The sequence below is a fragment of the Meriones unguiculatus genome, chromosome 9, assembly GCF_030254825.1.
Source record: "Meriones unguiculatus strain TT.TT164.6M chromosome 9, Bangor_MerUng_6.1, whole genome shotgun sequence".
NCBI lineage: Eukaryota > Metazoa > Chordata > Mammalia > Rodentia > Muridae > Meriones > Meriones unguiculatus.
This window is the reverse complement of record NC_083357.1, coordinates 118,915,436-118,938,227: the sequence shown is the minus strand read 5'-3', so window position 1 is coordinate 118,938,227 and position 22,792 is coordinate 118,915,436. Positions and strand designations below refer to the sequence as shown.

General features: G+C 47.4%; 1 protein-coding gene across 4 annotated transcripts in view; it reads left to right on the top strand.

The window, feature by feature from the left end:
- The window catches only part of Tmtc4 (transmembrane O-mannosyltransferase targeting cadherins 4), a 57,701-nt gene that overhangs the window by 506 nt on the left and 34,403 nt on the right, over positions 1 to 22,792 (top strand). For all 4 annotated transcript variants that reach the window (XM_060391660.1, XM_060391658.1, XM_021644402.2 and 1 more), the window contains exons 2-5: positions 5,358 to 5,570; positions 9,007 to 9,122; positions 10,070 to 10,286; positions 16,615 to 16,702. In XM_060391660.1, coding sequence (XP_060247643.1) covers positions 5,412 to 5,570; positions 9,007 to 9,122; positions 10,070 to 10,286; positions 16,615 to 16,702 — 580 coding nt within the window. In that variant the 5' untranslated portion in view covers positions 5,358 to 5,411. The remainder of the gene's footprint in view (positions 1 to 5,357; positions 5,571 to 9,006; positions 9,123 to 10,069; positions 10,287 to 16,614; positions 16,703 to 22,792) is intronic.

Sequence of the window (22,792 nt, the reverse complement as noted above, 5' to 3'; positions counted from 1 at the left end):
GCGGAGTTGGACGCGGAGCGGGCGCGGGCTCCCGGGCGCTCCGCCGAGCCGCGAGCCCGGCGCGGGGGCCTGGGGGCGGCGCCCGCTCCCCGCACCTCCACGGGAGGAGTTAGCCCCGGGACCCGAGCTGCCTCCGGCGGCCGGCGCCTCGCTGGAAACCGCACCCGGACAAAGACCGCGTGGTGCGGGGTGCGCGCCCCGGACCCGGGCTCCCGCGCCGCCCCGAGCCGAGGTCACGGCGCCCGCCCCACGCCTGTCGCTGACTGACTCCGCCGCGCCTCGGCTCCGTAGCCCGGAGCGTATCCTGCGCGGCGGCCGCCTGGCTGCGGGGTCCCCGCGCCCGGTGCACAGCTGGCCAAGGCGCGGGCGACGGCTGGACACAGCCGATGGCTTGGCTGCCCGCCCGGGGTTACGCGGCGAGCCGCCCGGCCGCGCCAGCTACTTTACGCTCCCGCGTGGGGCAGAGCCGGGGCCAGCGGCCTGGGAGCCTGGAGCCACCGAGCTGCCAGGAGTTGGGGAAGCCGAGCAGGTGGTGCAGCGATCGCCTCACCTCCGCGAGCTCCACGGGGAGTCTGGGCTGTTGATGTTATGACTGCGGGCTGTTTGTGTTCTCTTTTTTTTAACTACACACAAAAGAAAGGCGGAGTTAAAGGGACGCTCCAGTCACTGAGTCATCCACACTTTGCTCTCTCCTGGGAACAGATAGATGGGGAGAATTACTTTGGAAGCAATTATAGTAAAGATTGACCGGAACCCCTTATTGTCCGCTGTGCCCCCAACAAGCTGTGCGCCCTAGGGCTAACGGGGGTGTGATGTCCCGTCTAGGTGGGAAGATGGCTGTGCCCTAGCAAAGTGAAAACTTTCTAAGTGTGAAACCTCCAAAGGGCAGCCACTTGGGCAATCTTCAGTTGGGAAGGCGGGTCACCACAGGAGGCACCTTGCTACTCTACCACAGGAGGCACCTTGCTACTCTGCCTTTGGCTCAGCATTACTGAGGAAGGGTGGCTCCTTTGCCTTGGCCACAACGTGTGCTTGCCTCCCTGCATCAGGCCAGGATACTGGTCAGAAACCATCACGTTGCTTAATCTGATTTCCAGAGGCAAGGTCATGCTTTGTCCTGAAGGACAGCTGGCCTTGGAGGCATTGCCCTTAGTGTTGAGGACGAGGCCTCTGCAGGCCTGGGAAAAGAGCCTTCTTCAGGTGGCTGCTGCCGTTTTTTCCAGGGCGCATCATCTAGGTGGGTGTCGCTCTGCTTCTTTCAGCCTAGGCCGCTGTCCATTGTTATTAGGGGTTCGTGGTTCAAGCTTCAGTGCCATGTAGCCTTTGAGGAGACATGTTTGAGGTCTTTGACCTTTTGATTGACAGATGAAATTGTTTGGGGCTTAATATTGGGAGTTTGAGAACTGCGGCTACATGGACAGGTGGCTGCACTTCCCTGAGCTGCGTTGTTTCCCCCAGGACCAGCTTTCTAGTGGAACAGGACACCACTTTGCTATTCGTTTGCTCCACATGGAGCTACTCTAAGAAGACAGTTCAGACGGGAGTTCAGGAGCCACCAAAACACCAGCTTTGTTATCTTTTCAGAACCTCAGTAGGTTCCGTGTAGATGGGGCCCTGCTGGAACGGAGCCACAGTGAGCATCCTCAGCAGTGGCGGAGGAGGCAGCGCTCACAGGCAGGGCATCACCTCGTAAGGCTGGTAAGATGTGCTGCTTAGTCAAAACCAGAAAGTGCCCTCTTCTACACCCTGACATGGATATGACGGTCTCTGGCACCTTTGGGGGCCATGGTTTCATTTACCCATGAACCAAGCCTTATTGTAGAATGAGGGTCATTTCCTGTTGGAGGAAGGAGAGTTGGGATCAGGGTGGTTGTGTGGTGTGGAGTTTGTATAGGATGCAAAGATGCCTCACGAGGGAAGCCATGTGCTGTAGATCTGCCCAGAAGAAGGGTTCCTCTTCCTTGTCACCCGATGGGCTTTGCTGGTTGTTAAGATGGCACCATGAACATTAAGACAGGGGACCAGGGACTATGAACTGCTCAAAACAAATGAAAATGGAGACTAACTGCTTGTATTGCCTCACTCAGTCCCTACCACAGCCTCAAGAGCACAGTGGTACCTTATTCCACCGTAGACACAAAGGGTGGAGAAACATCCTTAGGGAAAGCGTGCAGCTCGGGGAAGTGCAGCCTCTGTCTCCAGAACCTTTGCTGTGGACTGCTGGAGTGGGTCTGAGACCTTCACGTGGGTTTCTACTGGATTGTAACACGTTATTGATAAAAGGCATATTCTGGACTGTTCTGCAATGGATGTGAACACAAATCTGTTAATCAAAAGGGAGCATTTGAACATGCCCACTGCCACCAAGCAGCAAAGGCATTGGGCTGAGGGGCTGTCCCCTGTGAGCAGACATTCTTCCATGAAATGGGGGGAGCTGATGAGGACTGAGGGCTAGGGTCAGGGACAGAATGCCTCTCTGCACTGCAGGTCCTATGGTTTTGGTCACTGCAGAAGAAGAGGTGATCAGTTTGACATCAACTCATGAATTCAGTTGACTTCTGAAAAGTGGGGGTCTAGTCCATCAGGGCACCCCAAATGTTGGGGCTCCACAGTCCACCCTACGTATATGTGGGCTGTTGCTTGAATACCAAAATGATTGGCTTGGGCTGTGAGTATGAAGAGTCAGGAAAGATACAGTAGCTAATTTGGAAACACAGATTATTTCATCAATCAGTAATCCCATGGGCATTTGGACTTCAGAACAAACTGATTTCATATTCAAATGTTTAGGGCTCAACCCAAGAATATCAGAGCCACTTACGTAATCCTTTGTAGTTCCCATGTAATCTGTTATACATTTAAAAATTGGTGTAAAACATTTGTGTCTTGCACATTTATTCTCTAACTCTAAATCGAAGTACACATTTATTCTTTCCATTTTTAAAACAATGGTGTCTTCTAAGTATTTTTTTTGTTTGTTTAAAATTTGAAGTAATTTCTTTTATTTATTTTTATTATCATTTATTACAATTTATTCAATTTATATCCTGGCTGTGGCCCCCTCCCTTGTTTCCTCCCAATCCCACTCATCCTCCCTCTTCCAGAAGTTTTATTCTTAAGCTAGATTGTGAAACAGCAATCAGGGTATTCATGGACACCTGACTGCAGTTAGGATTTAAACAGTGGTTTACCTTTTTCCGTGGAAAGAAAAGAAAATGACAGAAAGTAGGCAGACTGTTCCCCTGACACTTGCCAAGAGCAAGTCTTACATCAGGCAGTGATACTCAGGGGACCAGCAGAAGAAGGGTTGCAGGCTTTTGTGTCTGCACTGTAAATGGGCCTCTGCCTGTGAGAAGGCTCGGTGCTGACATTGAAAGGTGTGCTCTGCTGCCCATCAGTCTGACTCTACCTTTATTCAGACAAAAGACTATAAAAAAAAGTGGCCTGAGATTCCTATTTGATCGACATATTGTTGCATATTGTTGATCTGTGTGTTTATTTGGAGATCTGGAGCCAAATGTAAGGAAGCTACATCCTGGACAAGCCTGGGATTTTTTTTTTTTTAATTAGCATGAAAGGAGAAAGAAGGCTGCTTTCTTACGGAGGAGGACCTGAGCCTTTGTATCAAAAAATCAGTCCTAAAGGAGCAAATCCAAAGATTGTTCAGCCTCGTGGAAAGTATAATGATAGCCAGCCTTCACCAAACATCCATTAGAACCCTAGGGACTCAGTTCAGAACATGTCTGCCTCACACTGGCCTGTAGGGAAGCTTTGGGAGCATTTTCTTGATTAATCATTGATGAGGGAGGGCCTAGACTACTGGGCAGTGCTACCCCTGGGCAGATGAGTCAGGGCTGTGTAAGAAAAAGCAATTTGAGCAAGCCAGTAAGCAGCATTCCTCTGCAACTGGGTTCCTGCTTTGAGTTCCTTCCACAACTTCCTTTAGTGAGGGACCTGTAAGCCAAATAACACCCCTCCACAAATCCAGTGAGAACTCCAAAGAAGGCTGGCTCCTTACCATTTAGTAATGAGGAAGTTGGTTCAGAGAGTTTAACTAGCTCTCCAAATTTACACAAGGTTAGAACTGAGCAACGGGACCAGAAACAAAAGCACTAATCGAGGGTGTGGTGGGTGTGGGGAGGGTGTGGTGGGTGTGGGGAGGGTGTGGTGGGTGTGGGGAGGGTGTGGTGGGTGTGGGGAGGGTGTGGTGGGTGTGGGGAGGGTGGGGAGGGTGTGGTGGGTGTGGGGAGGGTGGGGAGGGTGTGGTGGGTGTGGGGAGGGTGTGGTGGGTGTGGGGAGGGTGTGGTGGGTGTGGGGAGGGTGTGGTGGGTGTGGGGAGGGTGTGGTGGGTGTGGGGAGGGTGTGGAGGGTGTGGTGGGTGTGGGGAGGGTGGGGTGGGTGTGGGGAGGGTGGGGAGGGTGTGGAGGGTGTGGTGGGTGTGGGGAGGGTGTGGTGGGTGTGGGGAGGGTGTGGTGGGTGTGGGGAGGGTGTGGTGGGTGTGGGGAGGGTGTGCTGGGTGGGAACGGGCACAGATAGCTGACTGGCAGACAGTTTTGTGTTTGAGTCTTGGAATTGGCCCCGGGCTGTTAGGCAGCTCTCACAGCCGGAGAGGACTTGCATTTTGAGGTGTTCCACAGGCAATGTGTGGAGAGACTGATGCAAAGCCACACAGATAGTAAATGGCAAGGCTGCGGTAAAACCTCCTTGTCTGTTTGAAGTTCTCAATAAGTATGTCTTCCTAAGCTGACTCTTTCAGATAGTCAGATCTCTGTGCAGATGTGCTCCCTCTCTGGGACAGCTCCGTTCTCTCTGAGACCTTCCCAAGAAATCAGTTCCTCCATCTGCACGGAAACCACGGTTCAGTCAGTCATTGTCATGTGCCCTTGCCTGTGGGTCCGCTCTGAGATTTTCAACTAATTGGCATGTGCACTTGAGTTCTACACACAGACTGAAGAGTCGGGGTCACAGTCATGTTTCATACAGTACACTCTAACTCCCCATGTGCCAACAAGGTGCAGTTACTCATTTTCTGTATCGATGAAGTTGATTGTTACTTTTTCAAAGCCTTGTAAGCTGGCTCTGAGAACTAAAAATTACCTGTTTTATGGGGTAGTAAATACAGAATGCTATTAAGTCAGAATTTTTGGAAAGAAACATTGGAAACCCAGGAGCTACAGATTTCATTGGTCAAGGTCGGGTCACTTTTCCGCCCACTAAAGTGTGAAAAACATAGCTTAATATGTCGAATGAATGGTCACACTGTAAAATCACAGCAGAACTTACTGGGTTAGCTCTTGCTTGCTTATGATGTCCACAGTGTGCTTAAGGGTGTTGACATGGTGTTATTTCCTTTGCAGATCTCTACCCAGCATAATGCTGGAGCAGGAGGCTGGCGGCCTGCAACTCTCAGGATGGCCGAGCTGGACGCCGACTTGGATCACATCATCCCATCTGTCCTGCCCCCTTTCTGGGCCAAGTTAGTTGTGGGATTTGTTTCCCTTCTGTGTTTTGCAAGGAGCTATGATGGAGATTTTGTCTTTGATGATTCTGAAGCTATTGTTAACAATAAGGTTTGTGTCTTAATCCTTTAGAAAACTTGAGCATGCCAGTTTCCTCGTAACTCAATAATCGTCCAAGTTGGAGTTAATTCTCTGTTAAGCTGGGTTGTCTCTGGGTCTGGGCCTCATGAGCTATAGTTACCCATTTTCTGCATTATCACCTAAGTTCATTGCCTCAGGTCGGCAGCCTGTGCTGAAGAGACCCCACATGCACATGTATCAGAGAGGCCATTCTGCTCAGATTATAAGTCCAGGGGTCTGCAGAGCATTGCAGCTTGAGTACTCTAAGAGGAGAGAAAGAGACTCACCCATTTCTCTAGTGATGGATGAATGTAATCACTCATTGAAAGGTTGTGATCTGTAGCAGCTGGCTGTGCCTCTGTCCTTCACTGTGTGAGGACAGCGTGCTGGCAGCTGCTGGAAGAAAGCAGTGTGCTGCCGAGGGATGCAACGCTCCTGCTCATTTCACGTTTGCAGACTCAAGTCTGCTGAGCTTGCAAGCTCTAGTCATTCTCGTTTGCCAGTTGCAGCTGTATGAGGCCAGGAAAGGAGTCGTCTTTTTTATTGTAAAGTTGGAAAGAAAAGAGTCACATAAGCCAAAAGACAGTGAGAGTAAGAAAGTTGGCGGCAGGCGGGAGCCGTGCTCAGAAGTGGCCCAGGCTCAGCACACGGGATGTGTTGCTTGCCCAAGGCCACAGTGTGAAGGAATGCCCCTGCCTTTGGGGCATGTCATTGGAGGAGCTTTTGCAGCACCGTTGTTGCGTGCTCATAAGAAATGAAGGGTCACCAAGATGGCTCAGCAGTGTAAGACATGTGCAGCCAAGCCTAATGACCCGAATTCACTCCCCAGGACCCACACTGCAAGCTGTCCTCACACACACACACACACACACCATGGTATGTTTTTGCATGTTTACAAAGTTAATAAAGGCCATTAACTATACATATGCATATATATTAATTTGAAATCATAGATGTCACCAAATGAGGAAAAGTCCTTTTCACATAGAAATATCAAAGAAAACTCCACATGGTGAGACTGTGTGTTACGGAGTTAGAGAAAGCCTTGTTGGACTTGCAGGTGTTTTGTTTGTAGCATGATATTGTAATTAACTTTTCTGAGTCAGAGTCTCATTATATTGCGCTGAACTGGAACTTGCTGTGTAGGCCAGACTGGCTACAGACTCAGAGATCCATGTGCCTCTGCCTCCTGAGTGCTAGGCTTAAAGGAGTAAGCCACCATGCCCGTATCTCTTCATGTTCACGTTAGCTGGTGATTCCACTTGTGATTTCCTTCCCCTGCCACCTTTAAGCGAAGACTCCTCTGCAGTTCTTTCTTGACCATGCTTCTTCGAAGAAGCAAGTTGCTCTGAGCAGCTGTGCCACCCTGACGGCTTGCCAGCCAGAGAGTAGCTTTTCTAATGAGGATTCGACTTTGCTTTTTCAGTTATGTCATTTATTGTGATTTTCTTCATGCTTCCACATGGGTATGTAAAGGGTTGTTGATTCAGGTCCAGTGTTGGAGAATTCTGTTGAGCTGGGAAGATGGAAACATGGGCTCTATGGAGGGCGCTCTATGGAGCCTTGCTGCAGCTCTCCTTTCCTGTGAGAGGAAGGTGACAGGCATCTTGTGCCTCTGCCAGCTGTGGTTTGAGCAGTACACTCTGGAATGGCACCTCCTGGCCCTGCATAACTTGCCAGCCCTGCTTTTCTCCTTCCGTGATGAGAGGAATGGCCAGCTCCACTCCTGAGGCTGTGTTCATAGTCTGAGCAGTGGCTTCCGGGCCGGGGGTGGCGGATACTGTCTGCTAGGTGCCTCCTTGTGCTGAGTTGCCATTTTTTTGCTTCATAAGATGATCTCTGAGAGAGTGGTGTTAGGAATTTCAGATACGATCCGGTGTTAGGAATTTCAGATACGATCCGGTGTTCCCGTAAATCACTCTGCTTTCATGTAGGCTGTGCCAAATTAAACACTTAGAGCTTCATTGTTGTCACTTTTTGTTCTGAGGGAGGGTACAGTGCTACTCCCAACTGCCTCGACGGAACAAGCACTTTCATGGCAATACACAAAGGCTTGGGCTTCCACTGTTGTTACTGAGGGAGCAGATGGATCCTGTGATCTTTGTAAAACATCCAGCTGGCTCCTTGGATGCTTGATTTAGATTTTTAAGGCCACTGAAACTGGTAGAAGTGAAAGTCGCAGTGAGGAGCAAGTGATCCCTTGGCTTCTGCTCCGCCCCTTGCCGCCTTCCCTTGAGTCGGCGAGCACTTCACTCAAGGAGTCCTGACGTCTAGACTGCAGCGTGATGTTTGTTCTTTGAGACTGTCATTTGACCACATCCTATTTGGGAACAGTCTTTTTTTAAAGTGTGTGTGTGTGTGTGTGTGTGTGCGCAGGTGCCTGAGGTGGGCAGAAGAGGCTCTTGAACCTCCTGGAGCTGGAGTTGTAGGTGGTTCTGTGCCCAAGTTTGCTGAGAACCAAACTCAGATCCTCTGGGAGAGCAGTGTGCATTCTTGACACACTTAGCCATTTCTTCAATGCTTGAGCATCTATCTGCTCCCAAGACCATTCTTGGAAAGCTAATAATACCTGTTAGGGACACCCACCTGTCGGAGTCAGGGGCTGGTCATGTGACTATGTGGGGCAACAGGAGAAATTGTGACTCTCCCAGCACAGATGTTGGGAACTGAACTCGGGTCCTCTGAAAGAGCACAGCATGAACATCCCTCCAGCCCCTCATTTAATTTTTTATAGCATTTGGTTCATGTTTTAAATGATAAGAAAAATGCATTTAGGCATGTTTGGTATGATATAAGGTTAAATTTTCTCATCAGAAAGACAGTTTGGTTTAATAGTTAGTAATTTTATATTTTAAAATTGTATGGAAAGTTTCTTCCCCTAGTTTCATAATTTGCTTAACTCATGCTCCCCAAAATGTTAACTTTATACTGGATATTGTCTTTTTATTGTTATTTAATTGGCTGTGAAAGGCTAGTGGTGATCGTAATAGCAAGTTGTCTGTTCATTCAGCATGGTTTTTGTTTTTGTTTTGCTTTGTTTTGTTTTGTTTTTTGAGACATGGCTTCTCTGTGTAGTCTGTGTCCTTGGCTGTCCTAGAACTCACTCTGTAGACCAGGCTGGCCTCTCACTCATAGAGATCCGTCTATGTCCAACCTTTTGACCCAGGAAGGTGGGAAGCTAATGAAAGGCTATAAACTCTGTGGGTAGGGTAAGCTGATGTGCATTGTGGAGTTCTTTATATATATAGAAATTATGAGGATACAGTGGATTCAGTGGCTGAATCCTAGATGATGGGCGTTGGGCTGAGGGCTAGTGGGAAGGAGGGGTGGGGTGGAGTTGACAGCCTAGGGGAGCTTTCAAGGCTTTCGTGCAAGACTGGGGAGAGTCATGACTCCTTGTCCAGAGTGTCCCATTGTGTTCCTGTAGGACCTCCGGGCAGACACGCCCCTGGGTGACCTGTGGCACCATGACTTCTGGGGCAGTAGACTGAGCAGCAACACCAGCCACAAGTCCTACCGGCCCCTCACTGTCCTGACTTTCAGGTAAGCTGTGACAGTAGGAGCAAGCACATCACTAAGGTTCCCCCGTAACAGCATATGGGGGTCCAGGCATTAGTTTCCAGGTAGGTAGAATCCACGTGTGTTCTAAGATAGCTGTGCTCATTTCAGGTCTTAGGAAGCTGGCCCCAGGGAGGCTGAGAGGATGGATGTACCTGAGGAAGCTCCATTTCAGCTGCACAAACTAACCCTGGAATTACAGCGATTAGCCCCGCCCCTGTACACGGATGATGCTTGTGGCAGCAAAGCATCTGTCTTAGTTCTCGGAGAGCCCCCCTTACAGTTTGGTTAGCAAAGCACCGAGGGAACATACGGTACGCATCAAAGCAACACAAGCATCCGATAAAACTGTTTGTTTGTCTCCATGACAAAATTAAGCTCTGAACTGCGAATGAAGTAGCTTCCCTTAACCGGAGCTGCCGGTCACGTGACAGCTCATATACCAGTTTCTGGGGGGCGTTTATACGCGTGTTTCGATCTTGCAGAGAAACACTTAAAAACAATTAGAACCGCCAGCAGTTGTGATACAGACAAAAGGAAGACGCCGGGTAACCGTAGGAAGGTGTCCTGTGGGAGGAGGCCAGGATGCACACTGTAAAAACGCTTTTTTTGTGCAGCCGTGTGGGCTACATAGCTGACTTAAGTCCAGGCCCCTGCGGGGTAGCCCTGAGGAACATGCGGTTTACCTCGTCCTCGGAAAACGTCCCTCTGGGGCACTGAGAAGTGGGGTAGCTTTGCTCCTGGCCTCCGCCCACATCGGAGCCTTGCCCAGTGGAGTGTCAGTTCTCTCCCTCTCCTGCGGCCCATTGTGTGCCGGTTGCTGGCCGGGCAGGCGTGGCTGCCTTTGTGCGGCTTTCACCGAGAGCGCATGAAGCCGCTGTTCTGGTGTGTGTGCTTTGCTCATCTACTGTGAACAACCCCGTCTGTTGCAGGATCAACTATTCTCTCTCTGGAGGCTTCCACCCCGTGGGCTTCCATGTGGTCAACATCCTCCTGCACGGTGCCGTCTCTGTGCTCATGTTGGATGTCTTCTCGGTACTGTTTGGTGGCCTGCGGTACACCAGTGAAGGCCGGAGGGTCCGCCTGGCCCCCAGAGCGTCCCTGCTGGCCGCACTGCTGTTTGCTGTCCACCCAGTGCACACTGAGTGTGTAAGTACCGCCCGCGTGTGGCAGACTGCGTGTAAGAAGTGAGACATCTGTGTGCCATGTGGTTTTCTAAAACAGGCTCTGTGTGCTCCTCTTGTGTGCAGAGGTAGGGTCCCCGCCACTCTGTCCTCGGGAAACAATGCTCTCCTTGTCAGATATCTGAAACAATGGATTCTGGGCCAGAGAGCTCCTTCAGGGTAAATAACAGCTACCATACTGGGAGCCTCTTCCTCACAGCGCTGGGGTCTGGGGTGGCCTTGTCTGTTTAGTCTGTGTGGTAACACCAGCTTCAAGGGCATAAACGCCGATGTTGCCTGACTTTGGAGCCTGAAGGCAAGCAGTTCAGAGCCTTCCTCAGTGCAGAGACTGGGCTAGCTTTATTTCTTCATTTTTGGGAGACAGGGTTTTACTATGTAGGCCCTGGCTGGCATAGAGGTCCCTATGTAGACCACACTGGACTGTGACTCACAGAGATCCATCTGTCTGCCTCCTGAGTGCTGGGATTAAAAGCATGCACACTGCACCCGGCCCTGGGCAATTTTTCTATAATAGCTGACTTTGTGATTTACAAAAATTTCTGAATATAATTAGCATAAAAGAACTATGACATTAGGTGGTGGGGTAGGGAACGCTACAACTCCGAGGTCCTGCAGCCGGGGCTGGCACAGCGGTCTCCACCGTCCTCCTCATCCCTCCCTGGACATCTTCCCCGTAACAGACTTGGCCAGGTGACAGGCAGTAATGACTGGAGCCTAACCTGCTGTCCTGTGGCCTTGTCTCTGCCTAGAACACAAAGAAGAATACGCTGTGGACACAGACTGTTGAGATTTAACTGGACATTTTTTAGGTTGTTAGGAAACCCCTATGTGCAATCCTGAACCTTTGCAAAATGTGAAGTGGGGTGTTGCTGAAGTAAGAGCCTGAATGTGGTTGCTCTGGTGCTACAAAACACCTGGATTAGAGTGCACATACACTGTTTCTCTCGCAGCACACTCTGACCTTTTGCAGACGCCATTGCCTACATTTAACTGATTGTCCTGTTGAGGGTCTTAAAATCAATTCTAAAATGTTGAGCAGAAATGTTTCTGGCATCCGATTTCTCACGTTTGTTCTTTGATATCAAGAATACCATGGGATTATTAAAAATTAATTTGTTTACTTCACATCCCGGTGGGAAGTTCCCCTCCCTCCTCTCGCCTTAGTCCCTCCCGATCTCACCTCGTCTCCCTTCCCCCTGTGTCCGCTTCCCTTTCTTCTCCGAGAAGGGCTGTCTGAGTGTGTGCCTGCCTTTGGCTCCCTCTCCCCTGACTGGACAGCCTTGTCCAGCCTCAGCAGAAGATGCTTCCGGTCCTGGTTGATATGCCAAGGCAGCCACACCCGGGGCTTTACTCTTGCGGTCTGTGTCTTTTGGGAAGGCTGTGGGCTGATGCTGTCGAGGCCACCTAAAGCCTTCACCTTTGTACATGTGCAGCCTCACATGGTCTAAGTGCTTGCCACATCTCAGATACAGTGCTGCATCTGACACAAGCAAGAGGCTTTCTGGGAAAACCCTGACTGGATTGACTGTTTGCCTCTTGTCTGACTGGAATAATTATAAAACCAAAATTAAATATTTGAATGATTAGCCAAAGATATCCCAAAATTCTGGTTTTAAGTTTTGAAAAGTTGATTTATAAAAAGATTTCAAGGCCTGGGTATGCTTCAGTGTGTGTACACACAAAGACACACACACTGCTGATGAATGCAGCTTCTGTGCCAATCTTGAACAGTCATATTCCGGATTTAAATGGAATTGAGGGAGGTAGAGAGGTGGTAGCTCAGCTAGTAATGATCTTGCTGTGCAAACGTGGGGAGTGAGACTGGTGGCTGGCACCACATGGAATCCCTGGCACAGGGCATTTGTGTACATGACGGGGAGCCAGAGGCCAGCCAGGCCAATCTACTTCCCTAGTTCTGGACTCATGAGAGACCCTATCTCAGGCACGGTGGCCCGCCCCTGGAATATACCCAGGGTTGGTGCGTGGCTTCTACGTGCACATGTGTGCATGAGCGAGCACACACAGCAGGGGTGGGGTGCTACCTGTCGGGAAAGAGCAGTGTTTCAACTCTGCCATTCCATTCTGCCAGCCATTTAAACTCGGACTTCAGGAAAGAAGGAATAATTAAAAATTAGCATTCACAGACAGGCATTTTGTATGTTTACCTTCCATTATTTTGACACACTATCCAATTTCCTCTTATCAGCTTTTTCCTGTTATCTTCCACTCTGCATGCTTTAATGCCAGCTTTAAATGTGTGCAAAGAGCAAGACACCTGGAGCTTATCTTCAGGTGGCAGGGGAATGGCGCTCGGGTGTCCTCCCAGGGCGGGAGAGACAGCCAGTTCTCTGCTGTGGTGTGGCCGTGGCAGCTCCACCCTGCATGTGGCTCCCTGTGGTATAGGGCAGTACAGACTGGAGCAAATGTGTGTCTGTGTGTGTGTTGAGGATGGAGTAGCAGCATGAGGCCTACCAGGTCTTAATGACTTGCGTTTCTTTGTAATTTATATTAATGAGTTTTTTACCTTCTCCTCCCACCCCCAGTGGTAATACTGAAGCTATTTTTGCCTCTTGTAGAAAAGACTGATGTTATTTTTTTTATGTTATTATTGAGGTTTTTGTTTTATTTTGTTGGGTCTTTCTTTCTTTCTTTCTTTCTTTCTTTCTTTCTTTCTTTCTTTTTTTGAGACAGGGTATTATGTAGATTGGCCTTGACTGCCTGATCCTTCTGCCTTAGCCTCTGAAGTGCTGTGATTATAGAGATGAGCCACCATAACCAACTTTAGCAGCTAACATTTATTTCCTAGCCATCAGGAGTACCTGAGATAGGGTTCTGACCAAAGCCCAGGTGGCCCCACTCAAAGTAGAACAAATTGGTTCTCTTCTGGGCTCTGATTGGCAGGGAAGACACTACAGACAGATGGATTTGTTCCTCGGCTGATAGAAGTCAAAATCCACCCCAATCCCTGAATTGTTAGCAGGCACGCGAAGCTTTGGACAGGGTGTTGTTCCCTGTGAGGGAGTAGAGGCATAGACAGATACCGTGTAGGCGTCCGGCATTGGCTCAGCCATCAGGATGAGATACCCCCCAGGCCTCCTGGAGGACGTGGGTACCATTATACTTAAAGGGTGGCTAAAGGTGACAAGTTGCCTGGGTTCTAGGATCAGAAAGACTGAAGGCTCTTTAAGGCTTGTACCCACCCATCCAGATGTTTTGCCAGGGAGAGGGACAAGATATGGTCTTTGTATCCTAGCTAGTCTCAAAATTACTTGTAGCTATTTAGATGAAGAAGGCTTTGAACCCTTGTACTCCTGCCTCTATCTTTCAAGTTCTGGGATTGTAGGCATGCACCATCCATCAAAAAGAATTAGTAGGGAGACCCTTGCCCACCTCCTCCCTGTCTCCAATTTCATATCTTGTTCCTTGTTTGGAAGCTTAGATGCTACCTGTTTAATGGATTGACAGAGGGCACATTGATTTTTTTTTTTTTCTCAGAGAAGCTTGACAAGTTTTTAGGTTTTTATGTTTTAGGTTATCTGAAATAAAAATAGAGCTGTTGGAGAGAAATTTGCCTGAAAATACATATTTTGCAAATATCAAGAAAGAGAAAGGAAGGATGGAAGGAAAAAGGAAGGAAGGAAGGAAGGAAGGAAGGAAAGAAAGAAAGAAAGAAAGAAAGAAAGAAAGAAAGAAAGAAAGAAAAAAGGCTTATCTTGTCTTTCTCATGTCCATTTTCCAGTGGTTGGATATAGCCTGTTCTTGGACAGCCTTTGACATTCTATGCTGTGAACTCTCTATAATTTAAATATTCATTTAAATGCTAAATTCTTCTTTACTTTAAAACACTTGGCATAGATTTATCTTTTGTTTGTTTTTATGTCAGGTAGTACAACATTCATCACTTAAAGACTTGAGATTGTCTTTAATAGTTTACAAAAATAGGGATGGAGAAATGGCTCACTTACCAAACTTCAAGCCCATGACCAGGACAGTAGTTTAGCAAAAGAAAAGCTCTCCTTTAGAAAATAAGGTGTTTGCTTAAAGTTCATTTCTTAGCAGTTCTGTGCATGTACCTTAGCCACTCTGATAGATGGGGCTCCAACAGCCTGGTTCTTTTGGCTTTGTCCCTGGTTCTTTTCCAAACTACTCCTTTCCCTTCAGCCATTCCAAGAAGCTCCGTTCACCTGTTCTCCCTCATCTTAGCTTGTTGCTTTGTGGCTCCTTGGACAGTAACTCTGAATTGGCTTTGGTTGCTTCTGAGGGTTTGGGGTCCAGTCTGCACTAACCCACAGCTCTAAAAGGCTCCTCTCCCTGTATCCAGCTAGAAGCCCACAAAGCCTGGATTTTCTAACCACTTCCTTACTTGGCACTATGACATAGCTGCAGTCCCCCATCCCCCAATGAGCCTCCTTGGGCCTTTTCCTGCTTGCACTTTATCCTGTTTGGAAGCCTTCTGGGATTCATGAAGGGACTGACAGGGAGCCACACCTACCACATGCCAGGCTCTGTTCTGAAGCTGCATCTCTGATTGCTTGCTGTGTCCTTGGTTGAGTGAACTCTCGTGGTAGATTCCACTCCAGTGGACTGCCATGTTCTCTTCCTGTTCTCTCATTAAGCTTGTTTGGCCCCTTGCTTTCTCTGCTGGTTGATTGTTACCATTTTTGTGACAAAATACCTGGCAAAAGCAACTTTATGAAGGAAGGATTGATTGTGGCTCACAGTTAGGTACAGCCCATGATGGCAGGGAAGGTCTGGCTGCGGAGCATGAGCTAGCTGGGCAGATCCAGTCAGGGAGCAGAGAAGAATGATAGTGCTCAGCTCACTGTCTTTTTACTGAGTTGAAGACCTCAGCCCCTGGAATGGTGCTGCCCACATTGAGAGAGGGTTTGCCTCAGCTGGCTGGTTTAGAGATTTATTCACAGACATGCCAACAGGACAGTCTCCTGGCTGACCCTGGATCCCAAGGAGTTGCAGCACTGACCGTCACTCTTGCCTCTCTGTAGGTTTCCTCTCACCCGTGCTCCTGCTGGGATGGATTCATCGACTCCTTTTACATCTTACCCTGTCCTAACACCATGAATTTCCCAGTGCACCTCCATTGGGGGATTGTAGCTGTAGTGACAGCACACCTCAGCCCTCATGTGCACAAGGAAGACTGTTCTTAAAGGCGTTCTTGTTCAGCTGTTGACCACACGCTCTTAGGGAAACATGTGTGTCTAATTTCCACAGGCATGACAGTTTAGCTGTCCTTTGAGAAGGGATTCACTTGCCATCTATTAAAGTGGTTTGGTATATGCCGCATTTGGGGGCTGGTTAGGAAAGGACATCCGTGAGTGGAGCAGGGGAGTTCTGTCTTTGCCTGCGCTGACATATCTGGAGAGCAATCACCGGGATAACCAGCCTGGAAGAAAAAGGGCTTCATTGTCACAAAGGGAAAGGAGGAAGGAAGTTGTCATGTTGGAAATGAGGAGAGGAAAAGGGTGGAATTATCCTCTGTTTCATCTCATGGGTCACTGTGGAGGGCTCCTAACTTCGCAGGTTAATCCTCTAATCCAGTTTGAGTCGGAAGGGAGGAAAAGATGGCAGAGGAAGCCCAGAGACATCAAGCCTGCCCTTTTCTTTCTGCCTAAATGGCTGACTTTTAACATATATTTCCTACTTAGGCTCTTCGTGTTTCCAATCAGATTTAAAGTTCTTTTCAGTTTATTATTATTATTGTGTATATGTGTGTTCATGCCTGAAGTGTGTGCATGCCTGATATTGGGGGAGGGAGGTGGCATGCATGCCATGGAACACATGTAAAAGCTAGAGGACTCTGAAGTTTGTTCTCTTCATCCCCCTTTCTGTGGGTTCTGGGATCAAACTTATGTCTCCAGGCTTGTGCAGAAAGTACTTTTTATCGACTGTTCTATTTTGCCGGTCCCAGGATTATTTTTTTAGTACTGTGCTCTCTGAGCTGGTAACATCTCCTGTGGAGCATGAGAAATCCGGGATTTTGGTGCTCTTGGGTGTGACATGTTAAATAACACGCCTTTTGCTAGACATGTGCCATGCCCAGAACAGTGTGTTGAGATAGCCCAGTTTCTCTTAAAGCAATGGGATGAAGCCCTGTGCAAGGGTGACGAGAACAAGCCAGCAGTGGGACACACCGCTGGGCTGGGTAGCCAACCCGGTGTCATTGGGGGTGCGGTCTGGTAAGTTGCTTGTTCTGTGTCTAAGGTATGTTTTGAATAGCTACGATTTAGAAATGTTTATTTTTTACGTAAATCTCCTCCTCTCCCCCTTCTTTTAAGGTTGCTGGTGTTGTTGGCCGAGCAGACCTCCTGTGTGCCCTCTTCTTTTTGTTGTCTTTCCTTGGCTACTGCCACGCGTGTAAAGAAAGTAAGCACTGTATTTACCTTTCTCATTTGCTGCCCGTCTTCATGATTTTGCAGGGTTTTAAGTTAGTCCAGCAATTAGTCTGTTCATATAAGGTTATCATGTGAGGCACAGTGGGTCAAAGCTTTCAACTCTTCACACATGTTTACTTCATTACCATTTCTGTAATGCTGCATTCTTGATCAATAATACAGCAAAGCCCTGAGTAGAACTGTGGACGCACTTTTGTTTGTGGTAGGGAGGGGGTGACTGTTTTAGTTTCAGAAGAATTGCATGGTTACACACCGTCTTAGGACTCTTAGAGATCATGTGTTTATGGCTGCCTCTACATAGTTTTCCAGGGTGGCTGAGCCAGCCCTCTGAAAGTCTTCACTCTTCCTCCATCTTGCATGCAGGCTACAGGCTACACCTGAGCTCTGGGTCCCTGATTCTCTCAGATACTCAGTTCCACTGACCTAGGAGGAGAGGGCTCTGCCCCCATGATGCTGAGTATGCAGGGCCACACCTCACTTGTGTCATTGTTTTATCATGCTGAGAGAAGAAACAGTGCATGTCGGTTGGTCAGAGCGGGGGCCAGTGAATGGAGCACCTTCAAATGCAGAGACAAGCAAGGGGCAACTTCTCTTCCAGAGACCAGCAGTGGTCACAGCAGGAGTCACACTCCATCAGGCCCTTGGCCAGGGTCTCCCCAGTAACCACAGCCATGATTAGAGGATCAGGGAGGTTGCATCTCAGCCTCACAACTGAGAGATGCTGGTGCCGGTGTGTCTGAGTGGGGAGGGCCTCCTCCCTCACAGATAGGTTTATCACAGTGTAAGGTCATTGCATGTTAGGAGCTTCTCAGCATTCAGGAAAATTTATGAGCTTCAGACTTAATACATTTGCCCAGGAAAATTAAAACTTCAGACTCAAGAATTTTTTTGAGAAATGTCTCTTCAATCATTGTTTATTATTCTTAATATAACCTTCTCAAAACAACTCCTTGAAATTATAAATGAATTTCATAGTCGTTAGAAGTACTTTTTGTTTGTTGTTGTTTTTTTTTTGTTTGTCTTTTGGTTTTTCGAGACAGGCTTTCTCTGTGTAGCCCTGGCTGTCCTGGATTCACTTTGTAGACCAGCCTGGCCTTGAACTCACAGAGATCCACCTGCCTCTGCCTCCCTGAGTGCTGGAATCACAGGCATGTGCCACAGCACCTGGCTCCAGAAGTACTTTTTGACAGAAGAATTTATATTAAATATTAAGTATTAATTATCAATAGATTTAACATGTAGGATGTTAAATAGACTCTCCCACTGCTTTTAAAGATTGCTCTTGTGAAATAATACGGAAAATTATTACAACACTAAAAATCCATTGATAAATTTGTTAGGTGTTTTGAATGGAATGTTCTTTCAGAGTGGTGAAAAAAGTAAGGCTGCTTTGCATTCCACTCCTGGATTCTTTACTCTTTCTGTGTTCCAGTTTATGAATTTGTGCATTAATATTTATATACTCTGTATCTGTTCTGAGAGCTGTTATAGTCATAAGATTGTTTCTAAGGGCCATCTATACAAAAAGTAGTTGGTTTATGAAGCCTTTAGTGTGTTTAGCTTGGTAGTGGACCACTTTCCTGGGACAGGAGAGGCCTCAGATTCTATTCCCAGTGCTGAAAGGCAAAGTGTAGGCATGACGTCTTTAGAAACTGATAATGGAGTGAAGGTGGCGCAGTGTGTGATGGTTTTTAGTCAATTAATGCTTCGATTCCTGGGAAGTTGGTGAAGAGCTGCCTGCCAGATAACCATTTTTTGGCCCAGTGACACTATTTCAGCATTTATGCTGTGTTTACTTTAGCATGAGAAAGACATGGTTATCTCTTGATTTATAAAGATCTTTAATGAAGTTAATGTGTGGATGTGTTTCCAGATCAGTAACAGTGGTGCATGGGCTCATATGAAACCAGCTAGGACTGTGAATAAATGTTGATTTGCTTGACATTCCTCCAACAGTGAGAAGACCAGAAGAGGGGTGTGAGACCTTTGCAGAGGCCTTCTGTCCACCTCTTGATCTCCCTGGAACCTGTTTGTTTCCTGGTTAGCTTGAACTAGTTTTAGGACAGGAAAGAGTGGATTAAATGGAGTCGCTCCGGCTTGGGCTCTGATGCTTTGCAATTACTGGGTCTGTAGAAAGTATGAAACTGTGGTAATTGGTGTACTCACTTCAGGCTGCAGTTCAGTTACTCTCAGCTGTGTGTGTCTGCATCCTTTCTGTCCTCTGACTGTTCACGTGCCCTGGCCGGCTCAAGTCAGAGATATCACAGTTACTGCAGAGTGTAAAGCAGGTGCTTGAAATCCCTGACTCTTGGGTCTTCATCATTGTGAATTAATTTCACAGAGGTTGGAATTCAGCCTTGCATTTCTCTGGCAAGTCAGGAGGTTCCAAGTAGCCTTAAAAGGTCTTAGATACACTATGCCTCGTTTTTTTTTTGTTTTTGTTTTTGTTTTCTTTGCAGGGAGGCCCCTCTATCTCCAGCAATGTCCTCAGCCTGACCCTCACTGTAGTCAGCTCAGGACTTCATGTCCTGATGAGCCTTCTCCTCTGGACCAGTGGCCCAGCCCTTTGCTGCACCAGCCACTTGGTCTGCTCCTTATCACAGTTCCCACCGTGTCCCTTGTCTCTTGACAAAGCTGCCGTGGTTTTGATAATTTTTTTGTATGTGTGATTTTCTTGACTCTTTTTCAAACATGTCAAGTGTAGAATATTCATTTGGAGTGAAGTAGCAGCTTCTCAGAAACAGCCTTAAGCACAACGTTGAGCTTGGCATGTGTGTTACCTAAGACCTGTCTCTTCCTCACGTCTGCAAGCCTTCACAGAGGAAGAACAGGAAGTTCCCTCTGCATGAAACTTGTCAGTGAAAAGTACTGGTCCTGATGCTTTTCCAAAGTTTTACAGGGCCTTATCAACTTAGATCATTCATTCCCTCACCAATCAGCCATACTTTAAGTCTTCCTTATCCTAGGTCCTCTGCCTAATTTTGGATTGCAAAACCTAGAAACATAAAGTCCATACAGCCCTCTGGGGGATTTGTAGTCCCGTTTGTATTATATGAATGTGTGTATGCACACATCCTGCTTATGCATATAAAATACTTTTTTTCATGTGCTGGAGTTCATAGCCAGGGAGTCTGCACGTTCTAGTCAAGTGTCCTGCTGCTGGATTACACCCCTGCTCCCAGCCCAGTGTGTTCTGACTAAAGTACAGCTTGCGTTGTTCAGCATGCCGGAGGAACTGAGAACAACCCCTTTCCTGCTCTTCCTCCTGGACTTTGTCCTCCCTCTCTCTCTCTCTCTGCATGTGTTCAGGAAAGGTTACCTTTTTGTGGTGTTTGCTGAATATACGCCTTTGTACCACTGTTACCTTTGACAGGTTTCCATGGGTCCAGCTTTTCATGTTAAGAAGCATTTGAGTGTCTACATTTCCATGTGTCTTAAATCATCACACTTTTCTCTCCCCTAGCTCGTCAGTGCAGATGGATACAGGCCACGCAATCCCCAGGGACTCATGCCGTAGCATGACATTTTTTTTCTTTTTTTTGCCTGTGTCTGTTAGTACAGCAGAGAATTAAAACGTCTGTAGTGGAAACAAAGTCTTTATTGGGATGAAAATAATCATGCTGTTTAATGTTTAGGCTTAACATTTAAAGCAACCAACTTAAAGACCTGGGAGAATTAGAATATATAAAGTCGGTAAAAAGGAGGTCCAGTTTTTGAGACTATTTTAGAAGTGCTCTGAATTAGGATTTAGCCAGTTAGAAGGCTCTCTGAGAGGCTATCGCTCCTTTCTGGCAACCTCATTAGCTTTCTTTAGAGATGCAGTCTGCGTTAAAGTCTGAACAACCTTTAGCTGCCTGCATTTATTAGGAGGCAGCTCTGCTAAGCTCTGGCATCCTGGAGCTTCAGAAAATGGAGGGATCTTGAGGTAACAGTACTAATTTTCTGAAAAAGTGCCAGATTGTTTTCCAAAGTGGTTGTACAAGTTTATATTCCCACTAGCAATGGAGGAGAGTTCCCCTTTCTTCACATCCTCTCCCGCATGTGTTGTCACTTGAGTTTTTGATCTTAGCCATTCTGATGGGTGTAAGGTGATTTGCATTTCCCTGATGACTAAGGATGCTGAGCATTTCTTCATTTCTCTGCCATTTGGTATTCCTCTATTGAGAATTCTGTGTTTAGCTCTGTACCCCATTTTTTAATTGGATTACTTGATTTAACTTCTTGAGTTCTTTATATAATCTGGATATTAGCCCTCTATCAGATACAGGGTTGGTGAAGATCCTTTCCCAGTCTGTAGGCTGTTGTTTTGTTCTGACAACAGTGTCCTTTGCTTTATAGAAGCTTTTCAGTTAATGGTTGATCATAGAGCCTGTGCTGCCTTGGTGTTCTGTTCAGGAAGCTGTCTTCTCGGCCAGTGAGTTCTAGGCTCTTTCCCACTTTTTCTTTAACAGATTTAGTGTGTCTTATTTATGTTGAGATTTTTGATCCACTTGGACTTTAGTTTTATGCAGGGTGATAAGTATGTCTCCCTGAGGTGTGTGTGTATGTGTCAGGGGAGCAGCCTTACCAGGCCACAGAGGAAGACAATGCAGCCGGTCCTGATGAGACCTGATAGGCTAAGGTCAGATGGAAGGGGAGGTGGACTCTTATCAGTGGACTGGGGAAGGGGACTGGGAGGAGATGAGGGAGCGAGGCAGGATTGGGAGGAGATAGGGAGAGGGTTATACAACTGGGATACAAAGTGAATAAATTAATAAATAAAAAAATTTTTAAAAAGAAAAGAAAATGGAGGGAAATTGGCTCACTGTCATTTCCAGGGCTCTACTGGTTTCCCTTTACTGTGTGTGTGTGTGTGTGTGTGTGTGTGTGTGTGTGTGTGTGTGTGTCTGTGTCTGCATGTTGGCATGCATGCATGTGTGGGCATGTTTAGCCTATAAGCTATGAAACAAAATCTTTTTAAAAATGGAATGTCTTTATAAAGGAATCAAACATTTGCTTTAAAAAATCATTAAATCAGATGAGTTGAAGGTACATGTTTTGTTTGTTTGTTTGTTTGTTTGTTTTTTAATGTCCAAACCAAAAAAAGGGCTGTTCTCATGACATGTTTTGTCAATACTGAGAGCTCTTTTAAAGCCTGCTATTTCAGCCTGGAGACAGGTAAGCCCTGTCCAGTAAGCTTGATAGAATGGTGAAAACACTTCCATGCTTTGCTGGTGCTTTGACGTAGGCCTGAGTGCCTTACCATGCAGGGAGGAAGGACCCTCCAGAGAGCAATGGTCGAACTGCACTGCTGCAGCACACACTGCAAGGGCTCAGGTTGGCCAGATGTCAGCCAGAGCTCAGAGTCTGTTAGCTTCTACTTCTAAGCCTTTTTCACTGTTCTTTTTGCTGTTCTGTCCTAGTTCAGCCGGGAAACCAGAGTTCTCATTTCATGCCTTTTGTTTAAGGTATGTTTTTACCTCTGATTTAGAATCATGATGCTTAAAAGATAAGCCTAGCCAATTGGGTGACTCACACTTGTCATCCTAATGCTCTGGAGGCAAAGGCCGGAGGATTGCGAGTTTGAGGCAGCCTAGACTACAGTATAAGAACTCGCTTTAAAAAAGTGAGGAAAATAGTTAACTGCCTATGTCGTGCTGGTACCTGCTCTTCAGTGTGGGGTCATTGCCAACGGACAGTTGAGAGTGGCAATCGTTTGTATCTTCTCTGCCACCTTTTTCTTGTTCCTTGCTTGCTTGAATTTCTCCCTGTCTGAGGACAAGCCTGTTGGCTCCAGCACTTGGCGCGTGAGTCTGACGCTCTTTGTGATGCTCTGGCAGCTGCAGAGCTGTGAGCACCTGTCGCGGTGGCTCGGCTCCCGCACATACCATGATGTGCCAGTTTGCCCAGCGGAGCCGCCAGGCAGTGGGTGCTGGAGAGGGCTAGCTTGTACAATGTGCTGCTTTTGCTGAAAGGAGGGCTTCCCTCCGGAAGGAGTGCCAAGTCAGAGGCACGTGCTTCCTTAAATTCAATTGGGCACATCTGTTGGCACTTGCGGGTGTTCATGCTGACAAGTCTTTCT